The sequence below is a fragment of the Azolla caroliniana genome, unplaced genomic scaffold (assembly GCF_043228905.1).
Source record: "Azolla caroliniana isolate FFs.n. ecotype wild unplaced genomic scaffold, voAzoCaro1.0.p SCAF_9, whole genome shotgun sequence".
Lineage (NCBI taxonomy): Eukaryota > Viridiplantae > Streptophyta > Polypodiopsida > Salviniales > Salviniaceae > Azolla > Azolla caroliniana.
This window is the reverse complement of record NW_028230444.1, coordinates 5,537,743-5,551,488: the sequence shown is the minus strand read 5'-3', so window position 1 is coordinate 5,551,488 and position 13,746 is coordinate 5,537,743. Positions and strand designations below refer to the sequence as shown.

General features: G+C 36.6%; 2 protein-coding genes across 4 annotated transcripts; one reads left to right on the top strand and one right to left on the bottom strand.

Moving 5' to 3' along the window:
• Positions 1–402: 402 nt before the first annotated feature.
• Positions 403–3,032, top strand: LOC147860014 (uncharacterized). The gene is made up of 2 exons (XM_087324806.1): positions 403–925; positions 2,651–3,032. The coding sequence occupies exons 1-2, from the start codon at positions 425–427 to the stop codon at positions 2,798–2,800; spliced, it is 651 nt and encodes a 216-aa protein (XP_087180932.1). The 5' UTR covers positions 403–424; the 3' UTR covers positions 2,801–3,032.
• Positions 3,033–3,816: 784 nt separating this feature from the next.
• LOC147860013 (uncharacterized) lies at positions 3,817–13,388 on the bottom strand. 3 transcript variants are annotated; one of them, XM_087324804.1, is made up of 8 exons: positions 13,166–13,388; positions 11,190–11,780; positions 7,884–11,066; positions 7,700–7,785; positions 6,871–7,212; positions 6,224–6,301; positions 4,540–4,602; positions 3,817–4,406 (listed from the first exon to the last, which is right to left on the bottom strand). In XM_087324804.1, exons 2-8 carry the CDS (start codon positions 11,776–11,778, stop codon positions 4,176–4,178), a joined length of 4,572 nt encoding a protein of 1,523 aa, XP_087180930.1. In that variant the 5' UTR covers positions 11,779–11,780; positions 13,166–13,388; the 3' UTR covers positions 3,817–4,175. The 3 variants fall into 3 exon arrangements, with proteins under 3 accessions (XP_087180930.1, XP_087180928.1, XP_087180931.1); XM_087324802.1 differs by lacking the exon at positions 13,166–13,388 and adding an exon at positions 12,694–13,096; XM_087324805.1 differs by lacking the exon at positions 13,166–13,388 and adding an exon at positions 12,694–13,098 and having other exon boundaries at positions 4,267–4,406; positions 6,224–6,312.
• Positions 13,389–13,746: the final 358 nt, after the last annotated feature.

Here is a 13,746-nt window from a genome sequence, read left to right as displayed (position 1 = left end):
CACAATGCACATATCCACACCCCATTAGTGTAATGATAATCAAATTCATAGTATGAACCATACACACCATACGTGCATTCACATTCGTGAATGGTTCAATCATTCGCGAAAGAAAAACATCCTCAAAGAATGATAAATACCATACTTTTGGATTAACTATTTTTATTATGAGGTAGATAAGCCTAAAAATGTAAAAAAATATATTTAAAAAATGGGAAAAAAAACAAGAATGTTTGGATAACATTCGCATTCGTTTTCCAACTTAGGAAAACGAATGTTATACTAGACGAACACGAATTTTACGTACTATGATCAAATTTGTCTCATGGACCAAATTTGGTCTTAGAAGAAGAAGAAGTTAATATGTATGTATATCTTTCTTCTCTTTCTTTAATCATAATATCACTGGTTTTTGTTTGTAACCATGTCCATCGCCTCTACTCAGCCACCACTTCTAGAGATTTCTCTCCTCCATGGTCGCCATGGGAGCTTCCACCCCCACCCCCACGGCCATGGCCATGGCCCTGTTCATTTCATGGGAGGCGGACCCCGTACTTACCCCGGCGGTGTCTCAAAATGGCAGTGGAAGCGTATGCAGCTGAAGAAAGCTAAACAGATCGAGAAAGCTCGCCTGATGAGAGAAAAGCATGTCTATGAAGCGAGAAGAAGAGCTGAGCTCCTTGCTGCTTCCCCTGTTCTTGAGATGCCATGGCAGAAGATGTCCAGAGTTAGGCCTCCCAACTATGTCTCTGCCGATGAGCAGGTTACTAAACTCGCTGCAAGGTTCCAGAAAGAAGGTGCTGAAGACCTTTGGACTGAGAAAGATGGACCTGAACGGTTCGAATCTCTGGAAGAAGAGGAGGAAGAAGAATATGATTATTCGCCAAAGGTTGCATCTGGACATCGTCATGGCATTAATGACCAGGTAGTTCAATTCTGTATCTTCTAGAGTACTCAAAAAACCTGTTGGTAGATCTTTTCAAGGTGTTTCTTCACTTCATCTTTAAAATTGATGGTTTTGATGTTAGTAAAACATATAGAAGTTTATTCTTGCAAGTCTCTTTAAGATTCTTAAGACATCCAAAGACCTTTTCTTAGGCTCATCTGGATAGAGTCTCATACTTAGAGAAAATGATGGACTTGGCGTGTTTTTGGATCCAACTCATAAGTTGAGTGTATGAATCGTCCTCCGATTTCCAGTCAGGGAAATATAAAGTGAGCATCTCCATTAGTGGATCTTTGCTTTAGCAGAATTTTGACTTTGGCAGGCATGGGATGGATGTTCAGGTAGAAACTTTGTGTCTTCTAGAACATTCCAGTTTTCTGGATAAAGCCTTCATCAAAAGTGATATTTTTATGTGATTTTGATGTTATAAGTATACTAAATGAACTGTTCGGCTTGGGTTTCCACCTGGTGAAATCTGTTCAAAATTGTAGGTAGAACAACATGTATTTGGCCACCATAGGATGTGGCTTCCACAAAATTGCCCATGGGTGAATGTCAAGATAGAACTTGTTCATCTTTGGAACATTGACTGCACTTGTAGATATATCTTTCAAGGTTCTTCTTGTTATAGGCTTTATCTAGACTAGAAGATATGTTGAAGATGTGGTTTTTTATGTTATGAATCAAGTAGATAAAGAATTTTTCGTCGATTTCTATTTGGTGAATTCTGGTGTAGTTGGAGTTGGATTAACGTGTCTAGTTTTGGCCTCCATAGGATGAATGACCAGGTAGATATTTATATCTTCTAGATCTTTCTGAGGTTCTTCAAATACTTTATCTTGAAAAGATGTTTGTGGGTTTGATCTGGTTAGTGTGTGATATTATATAAGTTGAGTTATAGAAATGGCTTTGGATTGCCAGTTGCGGAAATAAGCTATGGTTGTAGTTCGAAGGTCCGGGTGATCTACCAATTATTCTTGAAACTTATCTGTCAGGATGGCTTCTCATACAACTAAACCTACTTATGGTCGATCATATGCTGCGTTGTCCACCTAGACTCGAAGCTATTATTGATGCTGTGAACAAACTTCACTAAAAAGTGGCTTGAGAGAATAACTATAGGAACAAGGATTGAACTTCTAGTTCTACTCGAAAAAAGCACTTTGGTATGAATCATCAACACGATTTCATACCCAGCATTCACACTGGGTTTGTCGGGGAGATGCGTTCCATGCTACCACTTATGATTGTTTTTCTCTTATATTCATAGGATGATTGACCTTGTCGAGCCCTTGCCCTTTTGTATCTTCTTGAATAATCGAGCAATTGCTCAGTCCATTGTAGGTTCTTGTCCACAAAGTCCTAGCAGTGAAGTATGTGGTGTGATAATGTTCCCATGCTATAACAAGCTTTTGTCCCCAGAATGAAAATGGCTATGTGAGTATAGGAATCCTTAGGAAAAAAAATGTATATGTTACAGCAATGCATATATTACATCCAAAGGAAGAGACTGAAAATGAGAAAACAATTGAATAAGCATGTCAAAAGTCTTTTATATAGTCTGTTGACAAGATTTGTTCACATCAATTATCATCCGAGCTGATGTTAAAGTTTTTTTTAATCATTATTTACACAGCTGCAATCATCTAAAACACACAGTGACTGTATGCTGATTATTCACAATGTTGTATCTTTTGAAAACAGGATATCGATCCATTAAATTCACCAACATTTACTGGTAACTCATATGGTAGGATAGAAATGGACACTCCTCTTCAGTCTTTCAGGCATATACCTAGAAGGAAGCCATCCTCCAACCCTTTCTCTCCGAATGAATTCCCCAAGGGCAAATAATGGGCTATTAATAACTAAATTGTATCAAGAACTTAATTGATCTGGTAAATTATATAAGCATATCTTTCTAACTGCTATAGCATTCCTGGAATATGCATTCCTTTTCAATGTTGAGACAACTCTATGGCACCGAATATAACAATGTTTATATAGTATCTAGTGAAGAGTAAGTTACACATATACTCAAGTGGAACCAATATTCTTATGTTGAATGAAATTTTTATTCAGTGGACAGTAGTTTCTTGGTAAAGTTTATTCAGCTGACAGTAGTTTCAAGTGGACTCAAGCGACTACAGGAGCTGAATCTAGTAAATGGATATATATGCTATAAGAGGGTGCAGGTGAAAGTTCGAAATTTGGAAAGTAGGTAAAGTGGTAAAATGTCACAATTCTGTACATTTATAGTATGAAGAAAAAATGGAAATATGACCACAATAGCTGAAATGAGCAGATGTAAATTGGGAGATGAAAATTGAATGTGTTATTAAATTGGAAGTTGAAATTTGATAGCAGATGTCATGCTATAATTGAATATTGCCTCCATTTTGCTACCTTGATCTAATGAATAATCAAATCTCAAGGAACTCAGATGGCTACAAAGGTTACACTATTATCAATCTTCCATTGCCTTGTAACTTGAAAAGGGAGCAAATGTACTAGGATGTCCTGTATATTGTTTTAAAGTTTTGAAAAGGTATGTGTAACAAATTTGGATACATGAATGTGAGACCTTGCTTATGAAGGGTGTGATTAGAAGTACAATTTGGGAGGTATGTATTGTTGATGATAATGGGAACGTTCTTTTGAAATTCTATAAGATCAACCTTTGAACATCTTTCTTTAAATTGAATTGAATCAGTCATCAAAGATCTTTCCTCAGTATTAACTGCTTTTCTTTAACTTTGAAATCAACTATTAAAATTTAACACTGAATCATGACGGTATCAAGACAGGGCACCGGTTATGAGTATAATGCACTAATCAATGTTGATGGCATATAATTGGTTGCAATCACCTCGCAATATGTACCATATTGATCAAGCAATCTACTACATCAGTATTTGGTGATGAAAATTTTGCAGCAATATAAGTGTACGCTCTCATCAGTTTACACATTTCTCATTGGGGTTGATTAGGGTCAAGATGCACTTGGTAGAGAATATATTGCATGATAATAATTACTCTGATTTTTCTGGTTGAAGGCTGCCATCAAAAGCAAGACTCAGGAGCCGATCCAGATTTCCTTGCGACTGATGTCTCCGCAGTTGAAAAGAAGACGATCAATGTATATACAATGGGACCTCTTGCGTAACTTACTCTCATTCATTCCATATTGATTCTCAATTCTTGATCCTCTTTCTTGTGTCTCTATATATTACCTTGTTTTCATTTGTAGATGCCCTGGAGAACCTGTTATGCCACCATGCAGTTTTGTAACCCTGTTTTTGTTTTTTGAGAAATCCCTCTGTAACTTTTCTTGATCCATATGGCTTGCTTGCCCGTTAGGAGATTGAGGTTGCCATAACTTTCTTCCACCCTTTCGTTGCGTTTGGTCTTCTTTCTGTTCTATTTTTGGAATATACGTGTCTCTACTGTTTAATTCTACCTGCCCCATTTTCAACACTGAAAATGTTATACTTCAAAGATTATGGACTCTTCAAAGGGTCAGCATATATATATATATATTCCAGTGGGACACCTCGCAATCAGTTCCAAATTTATAAAATAATAAGGCACACCTTAACTTGTAGCTCCTTCATATAATTGCTTAGATCCTCTATCACTCTTTGGAGATCTCCAATCTGTAATCAAAATATTGGAAAGGATTAAATATTTGAAACTCTTGTTTATGGGACGTCTGTGCAGAAAAAGGTCATATGAATATCCATAAAGTGTCTTAGAGGCATAATTGGCAAATTGTTAATGAAGTAAATCGATTCAAACGACAAAAAAACACAATCCGACCAAGAGGTCATACATCAATAGGATTCTACTTGCTCAGGCACACTTATGCACATACCAACATCAATGAAATTGCCAAGGTTTTACATACTTATAGCTATAGTGCCAACACTAAAAAAACCAGTGTTTTTAATAACTGTAGTTTCATTTTGATATGATGATAAATTAAGCGATGATGCCAAAACCTACTGTTTCATCTGCATTTGTTAATATTGCCTTTTGTCTTATAATTCTTGTGTTGTGGGAAAAAATGCAGTTTAAGATCAATCCACTGAAACCATATTATGGCAGCTTTTAAATAATAAATATGTCATCAAACCTATTTCTCTAAGAGATGAAACCACCTTCACATTAAAGCACAAGCATTACCAATATAAAATCATATTTCGTATATATTTGCATTTTAGTAAGCATTACTAATACACTATCGTATCTAGCCAATAAGTTGCTTCTGAGTCTATAACCAATCATATCATATAGACCACCTAAAGTCCCCTATATAGCTATATATCTATATATATATATACAAAGAGAGAGAGAGAGAGAGAGAGAGAGAGAGAGAGAGAGAGAGGTATTAATTCATATAAAGGCATCTAACACGGTCCAATACCAAGAGAGTTCTCATCCAATACCCAATGGATAGGAGCAAGACACATTTTAGTGATCTTTAACCTATTCCACATTAGCCAACTTCCTTAGTGTTTATCTCCATTGGCTTAGTCCATTTAATGCGCATTAAAAGAAGAGGGCATTAGTCCTAGTGAGGCATGGGAGACGAAAGGGCGAATCTAATTAACTAACAATTTGCATTATATTATATTTATATATATATAGAGAGAGAGAGAGAGTAGTAGTATTGAATCTTAACCACGCATCCAATAATGTTAATGCAAGAGATATGGAGTGAAGTTGTAGCCACTCTAAAGAGCCAATATGATGGCCTCAAGGGCGGCTCCGATGGAGTTGAAAGACAACAACTAGCCTTCATCCAACAATGGTCGTCTTCTCCCTTTCTTGAGTGAGTGGGCATCCACATTAGATGGAACTATCGCATCTCTACATGGATTTGTATATAACACTCATCTGTAAAATTTTATAACTAATGGAAGGAGTTTTTTGTTTGGAAAAAAAAACATTCTACAATACTAAGGGAGTTCTCATCTAGTACCCAAATAATACGGGCAGGCCACATTCAACATTACCTGGTGTTTGTCTCCATTGGCGTAGACCGTAGTCTATTTAAGACGATTTAAAAGAAGAGGGCAGTAACCTATTCAACGTTACCTTGTGTTTGTCTCCATTGGCTTAGTCCATTTAAGACGATTTAACAGGAGAGGGCAGTGACCCTAGTTAGGCGGGGAAGACGAAAGGGCGAATCTCCCTAACTGACAATTTGCATATTATCTTGTTCCCTTATATGCAACCATTATAAGTATGTGCTGAGTAAGAGAGAAAGAAAACCTGTTCATCTTTCTGCATAACGAAAACTTGAAACCGTGCTTGCTCACTTGCAAACCGTGCTGCAATTGTTTCGTTTTCCTGGTCAAGCACTGGCACGTTACACTTAGTTGGTATGCATTTAATGATCTTTAAAATCCTTAATATTTAGATACTTACACTTAAATCTCATGAAAGTGGAACTTCCTTAATATTCAAATGCTTAATACTTAGTAGTTTATTATTCCAAGTACGCAACTAAATTCTTAAATGTTTTTCCTACTTTACCTCGTTTCCTTAAATTACTGTTCTCCTGTATTAAATGCTTAATACGTAAGTAAATACTCAATACTTGATGACTATCCTTATGAAGGTTCAATACTTCTTGCTCAATGTTAACTATGTACCTCATTAGGATTGCGTTTAATCGATGAAGACGGCTATACTTGATTGATTATACTGAACTTGAAGTACACGACTAATTTAAAAAGAGTTTTGTTCTTATTTTCAGTCGTTTCTTTAAGTTATTATTCTCGGCAGGGTAAATGCTATTAGAGTACGTAATATTCAATAGTTAAACATTAATACTCAAGTCTAATGAAAGCAATGCTTACAAACTATACCTCTTTATACTTATTTGGCAACAATCAATTCTTAACGTTTTTTCTTACCTTCAGGAGTTTCTGTAAGCTACTATTCTCTTGCTTACACTTGGTAACTTCTGCTTCCAATTCTTCAACCCTTTTTTCTATCTTCTTCAGCTTTGTTGTATCCTCTTGCAGCTTTGTGTCATAATTCTTCTGATCACAACTACATCCAAGTTTTCTTGCATTGGAGAAGAAAGACCAGACCCAATTACTTGACATCAAACCTGCATGACCTTCAGGTAATGATGATGGCTCTACATTTTTTAGAATCTCTTTTGCTCCTTTTGACTCTGAAAAGATGAATGTCACTTGTTTCACCTCTTCCCTAATATCGTTTGCATCATTTGGATTGTGAACTTGGTGTACCTACACCCATTATTTAATTCAGTTTGGCGTCACACTCATACAGCCACTAACAAATAAATAGCCTTTTGTCTTGGTTTGAATTATTAATACATTCATTAATTTAGCTTGGTTTGTCCTGAAACTCACACATACGTATTATTTTGGCCTGGTTGGGATTCTTACATTAATGTGATTTAGTTTTGGTTTGGTATAAACAAATATTATTTAGTTTGTTTTGCCTTCAGACATACATATTTTTAGCTTGGTTAAGTTTATATATGCATATTTAAATATTGATCGGAAGGCGTTGAATACATGAATTAGATTGTTCTCGTAGTGTGAGCGCTTACGTTACGCCACACCTACTTATCACTTCACTTGGTATGGTTAAACTTAAAACATAATCTGTTATTTAAGATTACTTTAGTCTCACGCGTTAATATTCAAATATTGATCCAGAGTGTTGGAATACCTAAATCAGATTGTTTTTCAAGCTCAAAGAACTTACGTGGTTACACATGTCGGATGATTTACTATTCAATGGTTGACGAGAAGGAAATGAGTAACTCAGCTTCAAATCCGAATGTGGAGGATCTGAAGAAAACACGTTACACATCAGTATTTAGCAGTTTCTATTCAGTTTCTTCATAATATTTAATTTGTAAATTTATTTCCAAATGCAATAACTTTACCTGACTCATCCCCTCCAGAATCAATTCTATTATTGAGCATAACTGCGACAGATTTAGTTTGATCTAGGTTAGTAGTCATCTTTTCATGGTTTTCTTGGAGCACTTCATCGATGTTGGCCATGAGTTCACTATTGGGAGCTTGATCGGACGATGCAATACTGCCATCGAAGGTTTTATTACAATGAAAAGCCCCATTAATAGATTTGCTCTTCTCTCCTGACTTTTTTGAGTTGACAGTACTCTCCAAGCATGAGACAGCAATTTCTTTTATTTGCCCTTTAACATTCACTTCGATTGTTGCAAATGGTGGTGAAGGTAAACCATTTATTGGGCTATCAAGATCTTCAGAAGCAATATATTTCTTCCCTTGCTCAGGATCTTCATTGCTTTCTGATTGTTGCATTAGGCGTTTAGATGCTGAGGATCTCAAAATAGAGAGACTTAAATCTTGAATCTCTTCATCTATCTCTCTTAGTTTCTTCATCGCACTGCTCTCATGATTATATGAATCACAGGGATTTAGCAATGCTTTATCAACAGAATCAATTTCATGTATAGGAGAGTAGATGACTGGGCTTGATAATCCACCTACACATTCATATGTACTCCATATATTATCAAGAGATTTCTTTGGCAAGCTAATATTATTTCTATCTAATGTAAGGAATTCTTCTTCGTTTATGTTTAATAGATTCAATATCTTCTGAGTTTCAGAGCTCTGAATCGAATCATCTGGACCAGTGTCATCCATCCAAAGAGGATTCTTATAAATTGACAACACAGTTTCCGACTTTTTCTGTTTCATACCCGCATTATTTTCAAATGAACTAACATTGATGGGTTTTTCATTCAGCAAACTTGAATGGTAGGATTCATTTTGTGCCCAGCTTCTAATTGTATTGGATTTTCGTTCATAACCTTCTATATTCTGAAGGAGCTCTTCCTGAAATGAGCTTTCAACCTCAGGATGACTGTTCGAGCTTGAATTGGTACTCCTATTGCTTCTTAGATGCATTAAAGACGAAGAAGTGAGGAAAATATTTTCGTCCTCATTCTGTTGAGTTTCTGTTTGACTTAAGCTGTCATGGACTACTAGAACATCTTCATCAACGGTGAAATCTTTACTCTGTTCGATCGAATCAGATAGCTCTATAACGGAGTTACCTGATGTCAAATTATATGTATTATTTGTAAGTTTTCTGCTGTCTTCTAGAACCGTACTTCCATTGATATTTTCTATACTTTTTCTGTTGTCTGAATCTTTCTTATTTTCCATTTTTGGACTCTCTCCAGTGTTTACATCAGTTATGGCCGAATTGCATATTTTGAACTCATCTTGCATCCTGTTGCCTTGATGTATGTTATCTAGAGGCTCTTCATTAAGTCGATTTAGTTGTAAGGACACCTTCAGGTTTTCATCTTCCAATTCTGGGGTTTTCTTCATCTCTTCTTCTCCAAATGACAAGGAACGAACAATTCTTGGCTTTATTTTCAGATCAAAACTTTCTTCCTCGAGTAAGAGATTTTGTGAATGAATCATGGATCTATCAACTGCATTTTCAGGACTGGTTCCGATCAGTTGCATCAGTTCATTTCCAACTAATATTAAGTCAGTTTCATCGTTAGAGTTGTAATGATAATTTCCGTCTGGATTTTGTCCATCCTCCAAAGGTATGACACGTTTGACTAGATCTGGACTGTTTACTGCTGGCTTAGAAATCTCGTATCTTATTCGATCTTCATTTTGTAATGTCTTCTCTTCGGATTTATCTCGCTGACACTTTGTCAACCTTCCTGATGGTCTGCTCTCAGAGAATTCCTCCGATTTATTATTCAGTCTGTTATAATATTCTGAATCAGATATATTCTGATTTGTCGTAGTTTTCAAAAGACTTTGTTCTTTGGAAAAGAAAGAACTGTCTTCTTTGAAGATATTCGAAGGATAGTCTTCTTTCGCTCCAAATGAGCGACTAGATAAGAAACCCTCGACATTTTCTTCAGAAATCCAACTGTTTTCATCTTGAAATTCAGGTTTGCATTCAGAATTATTTACTTCACCTTCAATCTGGCTGTAATTTCCATTGGTAATATCCTGGGATTGCACAACATTGCTCATCTTTTTTATAGTCTTGTGGACAAATTCCCTATCTATTTTTAAGCCAGGACTAAGGGGTGATGCTCTAGTTCTATTCTGCGGTTCACTAGTCCTGATGCCATAATCTGGAGTTCGAAGATAAATTGCACTTGGACTATGTGGGGAATGAATACTAGATACACTATCAGCCTTTATATTCATTCGATGAATTGAATCTCTCCTGTTCTTGTAGCTTGGCGATAGCTGTTCTTTAGACATTATAGCTCTGTCAGGTTTTAAGTGAGATCTTGTTTCTTCTTCTGATAATGGCATTTGAGGTCTAAATTGACGTCGCAAAGGAGATACTGTTGCTCGTGGAGAAAGCTTAGTTGCTAGCTTATTGGGCAATGAAACTTTCTGATGTGATCTAGCTTCAAGATTTAAGACAGGTTCAATCTCTTCAGAAGATAGTGGTAAGTAATATTCCTCTCTATTATTTATCCTACTTGAAGAGTAGAGGTTAAGGTTTACTGAGACACCTCCATTATTCAGACTCCTTTGACATTCGGTTGAATTCTGCAAAGAAATGGACTTGAAATTGTGATCAAGTGAATTTGAAAGCGTCATTCTGCCAGTCTGATGTGTGACCTGTTTTTCTTGATCTGGAAACGTGAGGCTTGATTGATTTTCTTCGACTACATCTGAAGATTTAGAGTGAGTGTTTGATGCATGCTCAGCACCAGATTCATTCCTGTCTTGATCTGCAAGACCTGCGCGATATTGCAAAGCCTCCAGCCTTGAAAGCAAATCACTACGTACGAGGTTACTGCTATTTCTTGATATATTGCACTCAGCAGACGAAGATATTAATGAATTCCCTTGTTCATTAACACTACTGAAAGATCTACTGCTTTCGCTCCCATCACCATTTAGTATAAATGTGGAAGATGGCAGACCACTATTCAATGATGAAGATGTAATTGTTTTCTTTCCGACTGGGATATTACGCTCAGCAGATGGTGATATGTCCGAGAGGAAATCATCATCGCCTGTTAGAGAAATCTCTGAGAGTTTGAAGGCGGATAAAAGCTCATCGTTTCGAGCAGGTTCTGTAATCCGAAATAGAATATGTATTAAGCAAGATTCAAACAAAACTAGGATACCAACGTACGTGAGATTGAAATGAAAGAATTATTCCAATGCAAAAACATCATGAGCTCTACAAAGGTCACCTGAGTATTCTTCTTGAGCATTGTAATCATGATCTGAAGATTGATCAGAAGACCATGGAGTTCGTATACTATATACATCACTCTGAGGAGTGACAGGTTGAGAATTATGATGAATTTCATCTCTATCAAACGACTTTGAGACAGCAGGATAACGGAAGAAACCATTCTTTTGAAGATTGTAGATCTTTTCGGACATCCAAGCAGCATCATCTAACACAGTTTGGTTGATCCAACTAGGTGACTGAGATAATGTAGGGGAGCCATACCTTGAATAATTGGAGCTTGCAGCTGGTCGAATATTTGTTAAACGTGAGTTCACTTTTCCTGCAGATAAATTAGGAGGCTTCTTTAATGGAAGCTTATCGAAGGAATCATAAGATTGCGAAAGGTTGTGTCTCGCTGGAGCGCTAGATGAAGAACCAGACAATCTGTGGCTGTAATTTGTACAGGGTCTGGAGGTGGAGGTGGAGGTGTGATTAATATAGCGACGTGGAGAAATTTCATGCATTTGTTGTCTTTGAGGAGAAATTCTCAATGGTTGCTCGCCAGTGTTGCTGTATAAGCTTTCCCGACGAGATATAGAAGACATGGCTGAAAAAAACAGAGAAGGATGAAGTTAGATCTAATATTATCGTGAAGAATTAATGCAGATGCTTCTCTTTATCTTTAGAAACTAAGTGAAGCTTTAAAGCCTCCTTAGCTACGGAGAAATGCAGGTCCACATGATTACTTTCACTTTCGAAAGAAGAAGATGATATGATGAAATTAAGGATTTTCGCTAAAGATATAGATAGTTGCACGTGATTCCCTTTGATCGTTACAAAGAAGAATATGGAAACACAGCAATGAGGTACGGAAATATGTCAAAAGAGATGTTTTTCGTTATCTTTAAAGAAGAAGATGCTAGTGAGAATATAGATGCATATGATTTTCTTCATCATTACAAAATCAGAATTAATTATGAGAATGGAGCTTCCAAATTTGGAGGAATGTGAGGATAGGTGTTTTTCTCTATAATTTAGGATGAATAAGAAATTGGTGCATTGAACGATGATCAAGAATTGTAAGTTCTTTCCTTTACCTGTACAAAGAAAGTCGAGAAAGAAAAAGAATTCTGAAAAAAAGTAGACTATCTTATTTATCTGGGCAAAGAAATCCAAAAAGGAAAGGAAATTTGAAGCTTAGATTTGTGATGGCGAAGGCTGGTGACAATCAAAATGAAAGTTTGAGCTATGGTGTTTCTCTTTACGAATACAAAGAAGACGATGATGATACTGAAAATGGAGCTGTAACTTTATGAAGAAACGCCAGGTTACTTTTTTTGTCGGTTCAGAGAAACTCAAGACGACAAATGGATCAGGAACCTTTGAATCTATGGTGAAGGCAAATGAAAATGAATCTTTTAGATAAGCGCAATTGTAGATGCTTTTATTGGTACAGAATATGACGTTTTTAGCTATGAAGAAATACAAGAAGCAAAAAGAGTTCCTAAGGTAAACCTTACTTATCCACGAATACACGAGCAAAGGCAGGTGGAAACGCTTCTCTAATTTGCACGACAAACTGACCATCTAGGCGGAAACTAAAGCTTTGAGCTGTGGAGATTTATGAGTTTCTGCTTCTTTGTCTTTGACAGAAAAAACCGGTGAAAGAAGTGGAAGAAGAAGCAGGATGAAAGATTAGAGATGTTTTTATTTAGATTTTACAGATCACAAATTAGGCAAAAGAGCTCCAAGAAGATAAGGACATTGAAGTGTCTGATCTATAGCGAAATGCAGGCCTGCATTTCTTTATCTTTCCAGAAGAAGATCAAAGAAAGATGGAGACCAAGAAGATGAAGAAAGCGAAGCTCTGATCTCATGGCGAAATGCATATACAATTGCGTTCATTATCTTGCCAGAGAATGATCGGGAGAAGAAGTTATAGAGAAGAAAGAAATTGAACCTCTGATCAGCAAAAGAGAAATAAAGGAAAACCGGGAGTTGCTTCTCTTGACCTTTTACACGGAAAGTCGGCGTCAGAAGCGGACCAATTGAAGCTCGGAGCTATGGCGAAACGGAAAAACAATCGCTTTTCATTACGTTTGAAGGGATATTTTGAAGAAGAAGAAGAAGAAGAAGAAGAAGAAATTGAAGCTTCGACCTATGGCCGCGAAATTCAGGTGTGCAGTTAGCTGATAATGTGTGCGTGTGTGTGTGTGTATGTAATGTATATATATATATATGTATATCTTACTAGATATTAACGAAGCCGAGGAAGAAGAGAAAGGAAATTGAAGGATACAATCTATGGCGAAATGCAGGTGCGCAATTGATTTCCTGTATTTTTTCAAAGAAAGCTGCGAGAGGAAGAAGAAATTGAAGCTGTGAGCTATGGCGAAATGCAGGTGAGGCAAAGATAGATTTTCTTTTAGCAACAGAGAGAGAGAGAGAGAGAGAGAAAGAAAGAAATCCTTTTTCTTTCCGAGAGAAGAGACGTTGCCGTTAAAAACGTCCGGACAAAAATACCTGCCCCCACGTGTGAACACGGAAAACGATGGCCAAACCCAAGCGAGCGT

Coding starts and splice junctions, on each gene's coding strand:
- LOC147860014 (XM_087324806.1), top strand. CDS start 425: ATGTCCATCGCCTCTACTCAGCCACCACTTCTAGAGATTTCTCTCCTC. Junction 926..2,650: donor GTCATGGCATTAATGACCAG/GTAGTTCAATTC, acceptor TTTTGAAAACAG/GATATCGATCCATTAAATTC.
- LOC147860013 (XM_087324802.1), bottom strand. CDS start 12,760: ATGGTCAGTTTGTCGTGCAAATTAGAGAAGCGTTTCCACCTGCCTTTG. Junction 11,781..12,693: donor GCTCGTGTATTCGTGGATAA/GTAAGGTTTACC, acceptor TGTTTTTTTCAG/CCATGTCTTCTATATCTCGT. Junction 11,067..11,189: donor TGCTCAAGAAGAATACTCAG/GTGACCTTTGTA, acceptor TTCGGATTACAG/AACCTGCTCGAAACGATGAG.